This window comes from Oryzias latipes, chromosome 23 (genome assembly GCF_053564925.1).
Source record: "Oryzias latipes strain Hd-rR chromosome 23, Olatipes_Hd-rR_3.1".
In the NCBI taxonomy this organism is placed as follows: Eukaryota; Metazoa; Chordata; class Actinopteri; order Beloniformes; family Adrianichthyidae; genus Oryzias; species Oryzias latipes.
Genome location: NC_136259.1, coordinates 23,231,452 through 23,244,692, shown reverse-complemented (window position 1 = coordinate 23,244,692; position 13,241 = coordinate 23,231,452). Strand labels below are relative to the sequence as shown.

The 13,241-nt window shown below is 42.6% G+C and overlaps 1 protein-coding gene across 2 annotated transcripts in view; it reads right to left on the bottom strand.

Annotated features, from left to right (window-relative positions):
• LOC101171048 (transmembrane and coiled-coil domain protein 3) overlaps positions 1–13,241 on the bottom strand; it is a 54,071-nt gene that overhangs the window by 2,498 nt on the left and 38,332 nt on the right. For both annotated transcript variants that reach the window (XM_023952238.2, XM_023952239.2), the window contains exons 2-4: positions 4,407–4,574; positions 1,668–2,440; positions 1,308–1,443 (exon numbers count right to left, since the gene is read on the bottom strand). In XM_023952238.2, coding sequence (XP_023808006.1) covers positions 1,308–1,443; positions 1,668–2,440; positions 4,407–4,574 — 1,077 coding nt within the window. The remainder of the gene's footprint in view (positions 1–1,307; positions 1,444–1,667; positions 2,441–4,406; positions 4,575–13,241) is intronic.

Here is a 13,241-nt window from a genome sequence, read left to right as displayed (position 1 = left end):
CCTTGGGGGGCCCTGGCCCGTGACCGGGGTCGGGGTGGGGGGCCACCCAGATCTTCTGGGTGGCGATGGGTTGCTTGTCTGGGGCTCGGGGTGCTCTCCTGGGGCGGGGCCCCGCGTTGGGCCCTGCCGGCGCGGCGGGGGTGCTGCTCTCCTGGTTGGGCTGGGGGTTGCACTCTCTTTTCCCCCATGCCTCCCTGCTCTGTGGCTATGGGGGCCCCCTTGGCGGTCCTGCTGGCCCTGGCCTGGGTGGCGGATGTGATCGCCCAGCGGGCACCTGTTCTATAATTGCTGCCGGTGGGGGGGGGGGCTGCCGCTACTGCCACGGCGGGAGTCTCGGTGTGGGGATGGCTGGGTACTCTCCCTCCTTCTTTTTACATTCCATCATCCATTTTAAAGGAACATGAACACTCACTTGAGCACAGGTGCTATTTCACCTTTGCACAAATAGTTTGAGTGATTAAATGAAATATTTCACGTGTCGGTCCGAATGCACAAGTGTGCGTGTTTGAACATCAGTTGTATTGTGATGTGAACATGTTGACATGCTTTGTATGTGGGTTTTTCTGGAACCCACAGGTATGTTTGTGGCATTTGGGTGTGTTTGGACAGGCCCCCCCCCCCTTTTGGATTTATAATACTTATAAACCTGACTGTAATGATTGTAAACATCCAGCATGCTGCTTCACGGTTCTACCCTCCCCTCCTCTTTAACCCCCCCCCCCCCGGCTCTCTCTTCTTCCCTTGTTTTCTTTTCTGTCCGGTCCAACAAAAGACTGTTACAGATATAAGTAAGATGAATAAAGTTGAGCCTTAATTAGAAAAAGGGGTTTATTTAAATATACACCTCGTGTATCAAACATTTCATAACCCCTATTGTAACAGTAAAATATGTCCAACACTAGAGGCTTTCAGCTCTCATCTGTCTGCTCAGCTGTTGGACAGGACAAGTTAAAAAAAAAGACAAAATGGAGAATGAAAAAAAAAGAAAATAACAGTTTTAGTGACTTTTTTTTGTTTAGTATTTATCTGTCGCACCTTTAAAGTCAGACAAGGCAGAAGTTAGCGTCTGATTTTCTAGCTTCCACTTAGACAGTTATGGGTTAAAATCTAAATCCCATTTGAACGGTTCTTACATGAAATCTAGTTCAAATAACTGTTAAAGCAGCTGCAGATATTCCACAGAGGATGAAGATACACTTGGATGCTAAGAAAAAAAAACACCAGCCGTGCACTTTAGCCTGTAAAATGTTGTGTGACATTAAGGCGGCCTGTCCCTGGGACATTGCTGTCCTAAAGGGGGTCCTCACCTGTATGTCCCGGGCTCTCTCATAGGCCTGGTAAGCCACCTTCTCCTCGATGCTGGCCAGCTCCTGTTTCAGGTTGCTGGTCTCGTGCTGGTGCAGCTCCGTCAGGTCGTTCAGCTGGTCCTCGAGGCGCTCGCACCTGGCAGAAGAACACGCCCACACAGAGTGGGTGGCGGTGAAGGGGATGAGAAAACAGATGCATAACTGAGTATTTGTGTGCAGATGGAGCAGAAACACTTCAGTGCTTCATCTGGAGGCTCTATTTTTAGCCTGAACAGTGAAAATGTGTCACATCTGAGGCTCACAAATTATCGGACAGGTTCAACCTGCGGGAGGGGCTCCCGGGGGGGGGTTGCTGCTCACCTGTAGCGCTCCTCCTGCATCACCTGGGTGAAGTAGCTGCAGTCTCTCTTGAACTGTGTGCTCAGCGTCTCCATCTCATCCTCCAGCTGTGTCTGAGCCTCCCTGATGTCGCGCAGCATGTCCAGCACCTCCAGGGTGGAGTCCGACCTGCCGGGGCCCCCGGAACCGGCCCCCGAGCCCCCCGCAGGATTCCCGTTCGAGTCCGCAGAGGCTGATGTCCCGGTGGAGCACTCGTCATCACTCTGGTACTTTGTGGCTTTGGCCACTGTGGTGGCGCTGCCACTCAGGCCCCGGCCCCCGCCCTCCACCTGCAGGCCCGCCCCCGTCTCCATGGAGCTCTTCATGTGGGCGATGTTGTCGGCGCTGCCGAACTTATTTCTGATCAGGTTAGCAAACTCTCGAGGCTTGTTGAGGAAGAACGGCGGCGAGAGCGTCACGCCGGGCCCGAGGGTCTTCACCTTGTCCAGCGCCTGGTGCCGCCCAGTGGCGCTGACGTCCCGCAGGCTCCCCTCCTTACTGTGGGAGCCGGAGTCTTTGCTGCCGCCATCTTTGTGGGCGGGCCTCCCGTTGGTCTCGCTGTCCTTCACACGCCGGTGGTACTGCTCCAGCTTCCTCTGCAGCCGAGCGATGCTGTGGGCAGACTTCTGGTTCTTCTTTTCAAAGACCTGACGGATTCGGGAAACCTGCTGCTTGTCGGCATTGTTCACCAGCTTCAGGTACTCGGCAACATTCTGGTCGCGAGCCGTTTGCTCCACCTTGATCTGCTCCGTCACCTAAGATTTGAACCGAAGGGGCAGAAATTGGTTTTTTTAATATAAAGTCCAGAATTTGACCTCTGCACAGAATCATCCAATCCAATTTATGGCGTTTACAAAAAAGTAAGTTAGTAAGTAAATTTTATTTGTATAGCACCTTTCACAAACGAAAGTCAAAAGGCGCTTCACAGGTTAAAATATGTATATATACACATATAAAAAACATAAAAGATAAAAAGCATAAACCACATAAAACAATCATCTCAAGCCCAATAAAAGCAGTTTCAGTTAAAATGCTTTGCAAAAATAAAAAGTTGACTTTTAAAAGAATTCACAGAGTCCAAGGAACGTAGGGACAATGGAAGCTCATTCCAGAGTTTGGGAGCGACAGCTGGAAGGATCTGTCTCCTCTAGTTCGGAACCGTGTGCGAGGGACCATCAACAGGTTCTGATCCGCAGAACTCCGTGCACGAGATGGTCTGTAGGGGGCCATCAGATCACAAACATATGGAGGAGCTTGAGAATGAAGGGCACTAAAAGTCAAAACTAAGATTTTGTATTGATAACGGTAAGCAACCGGGAGCCAAGGAAGAGCTTTGAGGATCGGGGAGATGTGATCTCTTCTCTTGGTGCGGGTCAAGATCCTCGCAGCAGAGTTCTGGATCAGCTGCAGGCGAGCCAGCTCCTTCTTATTCAGACAGGAAAACAGGCTGTTACAGTAGTCTAGCCGTGTAGAAACAAATGCATTAATAAGAAGTTCTACATCTTCATATGACACCATCTTCCGTAGTTTAGAAATGTTCCTCAACTGGAAGAAACAGTTCCTGATCAGCCGTTTGGAGTGCTGCTCCAGTGACATATCTTTGTCAAAAATGACACCCAAATGTCTAAGGCTGGGTTTGACAGCCTGGTCAAGAGAACCCAAATGCTGCTTAATCCCTGGTATGCATCATCAGGGGCAACAACTAAGCTTTCTGTTTTCTCTGAGTTTAGTTGCAGGGAGTTTTTACAGAGTCATTGTTTTATCTGCATCAAGCAGTTCATCAGAGAATCCAGCTTGTGTGTCTCCGAGGGCTTAAAAGAGCAATATAGCTGGATATCATCAGCAAAGAGATGGAAGGAAACATCACTGAAATCCTGAATGATCTTTCCAAGAGGGATCATGTATAGGAGAAACAGAACAGGGCCCAGAACAGAGCCCTGGGGAACCCCACACAGTAAGTCTGCTGACTGAAACACACAACAAAATTTTAAAATTTGACTAAATTTAAACAAGCTGCACAGGTTTTTTTTATTTAAATAAAACCCCTAAATGTGAGTCTTCTTGATTGTTCCTACTCATTACTTAATACATTATTTAAAACAAACATGTTTCTACTTAAACTAAATTAAAAATGAACCTCCTGTCCTAACTAAAAATAATTAGAGACAAAAAATGAAAATTTGAAAAGCTTTTATTGTGGGAAATATTCAGCAAACAGGAAATAACTGTAAAAAACTAAATAAAATGACTTTCAGGATATCCTGTACAAGCAAAGTTTTATTTTTGCACAAAACATGAGAGTTTGTGTTGTTTGAGGGTCGCTGCAGATCAGTGAGTTTAGCTAATCTGTTCCTCGGGGGTTCAATTCCCAGGTTGAACAGTGAATGTTTCCAAGTCTCCAGCTGACCTACAAGAGGTGATTTATTTATGCTGATGAACGATCGAAAACCAAACTGCTGCTTCCAACAGTTCTGTGCAAAACCAACCTGCTTGCAAGCAGAGAGGGAAAACTTCCTTTCAAACAAGAAAAAAGTTGAAGCTCAAACAGCATCATAACCGACAGAGACTAAAGAAAATTCTTTAATTGGATTTCAATAAAAGCTAAAAGGTGCAAATCTTTGCAGAATCAGCAGCAGTCTGAAAAATGTAAATTATTCTTTTAAAAAACCCAAGAGCTTTGTGTAAAAAGACACTAAGGTTTGTGTGAGCGTCTCTCCTGACCTTAAGGATCTTCTGCTGCAGACTGTTGATGCCCAGCGCTCCCTTTGTGAAGTCCAGCCCAACGCCGTTATGACCGATGCTGTCAACCACGTCCAAGTTGGAGTCGGAGCCGCCTCGCCGGATGGGCACCGGGATGCTGAGGATGTTGACATCGTTGCTGCGGTCCACCTGAGGACACAGCAGTGGTGGTTTTACACGGCGTGAACGCAGCGACATCAAAGCTTTTAGCTTTCATGAAACCTGCAGAGGTGATGGACCTGACGCGGGAGAACTCGGAGAGATTTTCTCTGTTCACAAAGCTGCAGCAGCAAACATGGAGATGTTCTGCAGTGTTGTGCCCCTCAGGACTTTAGCGATGCGTGGGATCATTTTTCTTGGCTTCCTGCATCTGTGGACGGTCAATTAGCTGCCCTGGCTGATTCTGTGGAGTTGGGTCATCACGGAATAACTAAACAAATGACGCAAAGAGCAAAATTCTGCAGAAAAAGCCTTATTGGCATGCTAACAAAGCAAATGCATGTCTGCTGATTAAACCACCATTTCTATGGCAGCAGATGCTATGACTCAACTTTCAGGGGTCGTCTGAAAGTTCATCATCACAGCAGATATTTACTCTGCTGCACCAAACAACAGAGTCTTATGAAACACAGAGGTGGAAGCAGAAAAGTCAGACGAAATCCTGCCTCAGAATCTGCTGTCAGACGGAGCTGCTGATGCTGAAGGAACGGCGTGTTTACGTCTCTGCAGGGAAAAACCTATTTCTGTCCCGAAACTTAGCCACTGACTCCACCATGAAGAGCTGCAGGAAATCAAAGCTAAGAAATGATTGTGGAACCTCCAGAGGATTTAGAGAAAACCAGCAGCGGGAAAAGTAAATCTTGAAGATCTGACAGTGTTTGAGAGGCAGCCGGGGTCTCCCGGGGCCACAAACAGCCCGCAGAGCCTTCTGTTGCCCCCGCAGACAAAAGCATTATGTAAAACATCAGTGGCAGCAAAGCGCACACTGCTGGCGGACCCCGAGGCCGCCGTTTTGTGCTTTGGTTGCTTTTGTTTCTCACGACAGCCGGGTTCTGTTGTTTTGGGTTCACAGAAGCCTGCAGAGTCAGCGATCATAAATGCAGGAAGTCATCATGATGCCACGAAGTCGCCGCTCTAATGCTCGTCGTCTGACTCCAGAGGAACGGCCAGAACATCAAACACAAATCCACGCCTGTGTGGAACTCCAGCAGCCAACAGACCAAATGAAAGCGTTATGCTTCTACATATAAAAGACAAAATGATGGTTTTTCTTCACTTTTATAAATCTACAATAATGCTTTACTGTAACTTAAAAGAAGACATGAAAATCAACCTCCACTGACGTTTGTTTGTTGGTAAAGAAAGTGTTATGGCTTACTTTGCAGAAACTCAGCAGACTGCAACCTAAATAGTTAATAACACTTACGGACATTTGGAAGAGGAAAACGTCCACCTCATGAACAAATGATAATCAAGCTGCTGAACTTTAAGTCAAATAGAAAAACAGAATTAAGGCTTCTGTAAGACAGCACGGTCAACACAAGATTTAATTAAAAAATTGAAGCTTAAATCTTTTTTAGGCTGAATAAAAAAATGAATCAAAATCCCATCCAGGAGGAAATTATGTTTATTTTGAAATCCACAAGCTAAGAGGCAGATCCAACGGGGATTCCCAACACTACCGTGGAACAGTACCGATCCGTGGGACAGTTGGTACCAGTTTCCTGTTTAATTTCTACACTAATTCTGAAGGAAGTTTTTATTTTGGAAAACTACTGGATTCCCTCCACCAATGCTCGTCAAGTTGCTCAGTCATGTTTCAAAAAATCCATTCGCTGCTTTTTTAGAGCGGCTGCTCCGACTGCTAAAAAGAAGCCCCCAAGCTAGCAAAGTTAACAAAAAACAATTAAAGGTAAAGAGTTTCTGTACGCAGAGAAGATCCAGAGAGGAAACAGGAGAGGAGCGTTCGACTTCAAAATAAAAGAAAACTGCATTTAACAGACCAAAACCAGGATCTATTGTGAGAGTGGTTCCCATAAAAATAATTATGCAGAATATTCAGCAAGTGGCTGTCTAATGTTACGAGGATGCTGCTGATTAAGTCATTCAAATTTGGACAAGGCTGAAGTTTGGCATCTTATTTTGTAGCTTTCACTGTGACAGTTATGAGTTAAGGTAAAATCTCTTTCACATTTGAACGGTTCCTACATGAAATCTAGGGAATGAATAAAGTTTAGAGCAGCTGCAGATATTTTATAGAGGAGGAAGGTAATCTTTATCCTCACAAGTTAAGAGACACAGGAAGAAAATGTTTTTTTTTAAAAGTCAGATGTCTACATGTGCGGACCAGTCCGTGACCTGAAAAGGTTGGAGACCAACCCCAACACAATGTTCATGATTTCATGTACAGATCCTTCAGAATAGCATCAAACCTAAACAAAGTTGTGAGATGTAGGGTAGCTGAATTGTGCTTTGCAGAGAATTCCATTTAATTTTTGATGTTTTAAAATACCATTTGTTTATTCAGGTAAATTCTGAAATATACAGAGATTTTTCTTCTAGATTTAACAAACCTAATGAATATGAGTGTCACTGAAAAAAATTCCTTAAGTTTTCATCCAACATTTTCATCTCAAGTCTGGAAAATATCTCACAATTCAGTTAAAGGAAGTCAGAAGTAGATCTTCAGTTTGTGAAAAGGTGTTGTCTCAGGAAAATCCTGCTTTAAAGCTTCATAACTTAGTGGATTTAAGCCTGAAACAACAGAAAAGAGAGTTTATGGAAATGCATTTGAGTTCCTGTAGAACCACGAGAAATGTGGGATCTGACTGACGACAAGAGTTCAGAGCTTTATGAAGTGTAAAATGTGGACTCCAGTTTTCCATCATCAGTGACAAAACTGACAGGAGAAAATAACTGGACTGATTAAAAAATTCTGTGACATTTCATGAATCCACTGAAGTTACATCACAATAATCGAAAGTCCCCAAGCAGAACTAAAGGTCGTGCAACAAATCAGTGTGTTTACGGTCATGGACCGGCTTCTGCTTCCTTTGGGAGGAGCAAAGGTTCACTGTGGTGCCAATCAAAAGAGCGAACGCTGGTGAGTCTGAAAAATGAGGAGATTAGACTGGTAAACAAACTTGGTGGTGCGGTTTTCCTACAGTATGCGGCAAACAAAAACAAACACAAGTTGAATCCAAAGACACAACACAATAAGGCTGGAAAATGTCTGGTTAATGTTCTGTAGGGAGGAAGCATCAACTCTCATGACAGCTGGAGGATCTAGTGGGACGGAAAGAGATTTGGTTTCATGCTTTTCCCCTCAGTGACAGATGGTTCCAGGATATACTGCCCCCTATGAGCAGCTGCTGTAACTGCATGGAGTTTCTAGCTAGTTTAGTTTTCTTAAGTATAAAACAAACTAAATACAGATGTTTTCAGCATTTGTAACCCAATCAAACTGAGTGTGAAGGAATAACAGGAGTACATACTGGTACATATTATCAGGATCCAGACATTAAAAATAATCTAAAAATGAGGAAAACTTCGAACCTCCCTAAGACCTAGGTCTTCACATTGAATGAAGGATAGTTTTTAGACCTCAATTTGCATCAAAGCTCTCAAGTTTCATGATAACTGTGGTGTGAACGTTTCACTCAATCTCTCTAAAGAAAACCAAGGGATAAAGTTACTTTAACTCTGAAGTAAATGAGATTTTTCCCAGCAGGTAAGCTGGGCATGAAAAGACAGTAAAGCCCTGCTGGTTTAATCGGTTAATGAATCAACATTTACAGCTATCTGTGTTTCAATGTGAAAGCTTTCATGTGTGCAAACACCATCAATCTAAGTTCAGAAAGTGACAACTTGACTGCTCCATCGCCATTCCATCACAAAAAATGATTTTTCCATTAAACAGCTGCAAAAACAGCCTTTAACAGACTGGTTTAATTTATCACAGGTATGTTTTTAAAAGCTGTTTTAGTTTAGTAAATGAAATGAACCCATTTCCTGTGACACAGATTAAGTTAGAGGAGAACTCGTTCAGATGTCTGAACAAAGAGCATAGCAAACATCATCTGATCTGGGGGGTATCGCCTATCAGCTGTTCATGATGCTGTTAAGACCCAGCTGAGGTGATTGTACAATTGGGGGCTTGTCCAGGATTTATTTTGTTTAAGAACTGTTTACTGGCCAGTTTTTTTTAAATGTTATTGTTTGAGCGTTTACTCATTTGTTAGTTTGGTTGAGAGATTTCATTGTGAATGTTTTCACATAAAGACCCCACCCACCCACAACATGGACTATTCACACTTCTCGCCAGAGGTACAGAAGTGTGAAATCCAAACAACAAGACTCAGAAACTCTCCTTTCCCCCAATGATATCAGACTACTGAACAGCTGACAGGACTCATGGCCATGCAATTACTCCATTACACTAAATGCTACTTCTAAAAAACTATGCCATGCAAAATTGTATTTCTTATTGTACACAATACACATCAGATTAATGTTTGCCTACTCCATTACAGCTTTTATTCTATATTACATTTTAACTATTTATTGGTTGTACCATTTGTGTATTAGTTTGTGAGGTAGAACAACAAAGTAAGAATTTCATTAAGAACTTCACTGTTCTTCATGTGACAATAAACACTTTGAATCTTTCAAGTCATTAGGCAATTATTGTGTTCTTCTTTTCATTATGTTACAATCCCCTAAACTGGAGCATAATGTTACTTTGGGGGCTTGTCCGGGATTTTTTTGTCTTTAGTGGCCAATTTTCTTCATTCTATGATATATGGCTTGGGGGTTTGCCTATTTCCTTGTTGGGCTTCTTTGTGTGGTTTGGTCGACAATTTTCACTGAAGAGTTTTTGAGTTTAATCTATTTTTTCTTCTTTCCTTAATATTACAATCCCCTTAAATGGACGTGATAAAAATTGGGGGCTCGTCCAGGATTTATTTACAATTAAAGCAACTATTTACAAAACTAACCAATGTTACAAGGACCAAAGCCTTTTCTCAACAAACAAGAAATGACAGCTTTGTTGCTGCATGCAAACAATAATGGCCTCAGTTTTAACATACCCTAGTTAAGAAAAAAACCTTTTCCCCGTAAGAAACCCTCAGCAATCAAATTATCAGCTCCCTTTTCATGTTGGATTTGAAGATTAAAATCCTGAACTATCAATGACCAATATAGTTCTGTGTCTTTTAAAAGAAAACACATTTGAAACTTAAAATAAAATCAGGAGCTTTGCTATAGTCCTAAGGACTGATTTGCATCAGGCCTGGTATTCAAATATTCAAAACTGGGTTGATCTTGTGCAACTGAAAAAAGGCAGAGCGCCAGCAGAGTGCTCCTCCACTCCCACTGAGCCAGCTCATCTAGGGGGGGACCTTGCCATGGGGAGGCAGGAACAAGCACAGAGGAAATTGCCTTGAGAAATATCTCCCTTTGTTGCTATCCATTCAAAACCAGCAGCTATTTCTGCCTTCCTTCAAACCATCAATTATTTTCCGACAACTTGATCCAGGGCTGCAGATATACAACAAGGAGAATGTAAACATGTTGTTCTCCTCAACAACATAATCCTTCCCCTTCAGCTAATGAGTGTTAAAGCATTTGATCAAAAACCAATCAGCAGGCAGACGGTCCTCGTATTTTTCCATCCACTCAGGGTTGTGTAGGAGAAATGTGCATCCAGCCTCACTCACAGTTACACAGGTTTTTAACCACAGTGACATCTCATTGTAGCAATGACTGTGTAGGGATGGGAACATATCTGAATCAGGCACTGCCTCACCTGCCATCATAAGATGTATACTGATGGTAAGTGTGTCCACCAAACTGTGCTAAACGTGCAATTTTAGTATGATATTAAGAATTTCTATACCTTTTGAAATCAAAAACTCATTTTTCTGGGTACTTCTTGCTCAATTACAGGACAGACAGCAAGGTGAGACAGCACCAAGCTCTGCCTCACATTAAATGGCACAATCCCGTGTACTCTGGATTGATTGCAAACTCTTATTGTTGAACAAGTGTGGAGCCGCGAATTTGACGGGCATCAAACGAGAGGCAGCGACACACAAATCGCAATCGGCGTGAACGTAGCATTAAACCCGGCTTGGTGGGGTTGTTCGGAAGCGTTGCACTTTTCTCCCAAAAGTGTGACATAGATATATTTTTTTCTTCTTTATTATGCATATTTATGGTTGCTGCGACTTGTAGTATAGATAATATGTTCTCACTTTTCATCCAACAGTTGATATGTTTCACATATGTCTATTTCTTATTTAGTACTTGGATTGCGTAAGACAGGCAGGAGCTCTGCCTCAAAGGTAGAGGGCGCACGTGAGCTCACACCTCTTCTTCTGTGGTTGGTAATAAAGTTTATTCTATGGTTTGCTCTGATTGACTGCAAAAATGGTAGATGTAATATCTCAACCCCCAAAAGGTCTTAAATTGGACGATTAATCAAAATGTAAAATCCAAAGCTGGAGCTTGAGGGCTTCATGCTTCAAAATTGAAAAACAAGTTTCAAAATGTGTCGAATTCTGATTTGGTGTGTGTGTGATGCTATGTTCACACACATTTTTCTTTGAATAGGTAAATACATTGGGAGTATATATGTGCCCCACCGCACATCACTGCTCTGACTTCCAGGGGTGCAGATTGTTAAAAGGCTGTGAAAAAGGATCAACTTCTGCAGGAAAAAAGCTGCTTGCAGCTTCTCAAAAGAGAAATCAATTTTCAGAGCTAGGTTTTTCAGACAATTGCACACGAATTTCATAAGAAAAATAAAGTATTTTATTTCCTTTAATTGGATTAAAATGGGGGGAAAAAATTAAAGACAGAGCAGAAAACAGATCAGCTGTGTTGGAAAGAGAAAACATGAGCCGAATTCATTAATTTGACTCTCTTCAGTCTGTATTGGTCCTCTCCTACAAATGAGTGCTTAAAGCAGTGAGTGTAACAGATAAAACTGCGTTAGTCATCCATTACTCGCTCTAACTGCGCGCTGCCTAAACCGGCGTGCCAGATAAAGGCTGGCACATTGAGACTGGTGCACGTTTGAGTGCTGGAAGACAATAATGGGATTGGGAGAATCCAGATCGAGAGATTTAAACAGAGAAGAGAGGTTTAAGCAGGCTGCTAAAGCCAATCTTGGGAAGCAGTGTCACATCACAGTCATGTGAATGAACTGTTTGTGTGCGGATGGAGGCACAGGTTTGAGGAGATAACCTCTGCAGGACTCACGTCTGCAATTTAATCTAACCAGGTTCCTGTCAAGTGATCCTTCAGTCCTGCAGCATTCCTGGACTGTAATGACCAGATTGTTGTCACAATTCTTTCTAACTGCGCCTTTGAGCAAAAATGTCACCCCTGCCACATACTCAAAAACTCACCAAAATTAGCGAACAACTAGTGAAAGACCCCTCCAACCCCTGAAAAAAATAAAGATGACATGACGGCGTTCCATAAGTTCCATTGCTGTTATTATAAATGAGCACTTGGCAAAACCAGAGTGCGGTTTCGTTTTCAGGTTAAAATTAATTTTACATGAGCGAGCCTCAGAAATCCGGACAAATCCATGAATTCGGTTAGCTAAATGTTCTGATGCTATGGAAATATGAAAAATGCATTTCCATTCTGAACAACACTTGTTTGGTTATGAAGGACAGTTTTCCATAACCACTGATTTAAAGTGCACAAAGGTGAGACGCTTTATAAATAAAATATTGAATTCTTACTTTAAAAAAGGTGTATGTTTTTCTGATAAATATATTGCGAAGATGATTATGCCTCCCCACTTCTAGGATGCTATATAAAATATAAGGATTCTTTTTGTTTTGAAGTAATTGGCTTATTTCATTTGAAATCATAAATTATATCATGAACATCTAAATGTAAATCCATTCGTGTCTTCATTACATTAACGTGTGGTGATCAAACTCCAGCTCAGCCTCGCCACTTCATGGAGATTGTACATTTAAATACATTTTCAGTATTTCACCGTGTCAGCCTCCACCTACATTCCTGAGTTTTTTTTCACCAAACAGCCCCATAATGTGGAGCCGCTCCACGGACAAATATGGAGATGCAGTGAGCCTTTGGGAGGCAGCAAACGGTGTTAGATTTGTGTTCCAGCAGAACGGAGTCCAACGGACCCCTGGTTATTTATAAGCGTGCTTCCCGGAGGCTCAGGGAAAACGTGCACTGCAAGCCCAATGCAGTCAAAGGGGGAGGAGGCACCTCCACCTGCGCCTACATTCATTCATCCTCCCAGTAACTGAAACACTCAGAAGCAGGAAAAGCAGCAGAAGTGATTACAAAAACACTGTTAGTAGCCAATAAATAAAAAAATGAACCCCGGAATTTTTGGCAGCCCCTTTAGTCATTTTTTTAACCCAATGTTGAATAATTCAAAGCCTTTTTCACATAAAATGTGACTTCAGCTCATTACAGTTTTGCTCGGTCATCTCCTCTTCTGACTCAGCTTTTTGCTAAAAATAGAATCTGAAAAATAACCCTTTTCTGTTTGCCAAGTTTTGCTTACATGTCCAGTGACTGAGCTAGTTTTGTCAGAAGAATCTGGTTTGTTTTAGCGACACAATACAGATGTGAACAAATGAAATCATTTATGGTACAGACATCTCAGAGTCCCACTCTAATCATCTGTTGATCTGTTTTCCATGCGTTCCCCGTGGTCTTTTAATTACGATTATGCAGTTTTTAGCCAAAGTGAGAAAAACTGTGCTGTTTTCTAGGACATAGTTTCTACAGAGCGGCAGGAGTTCATCAGAAATT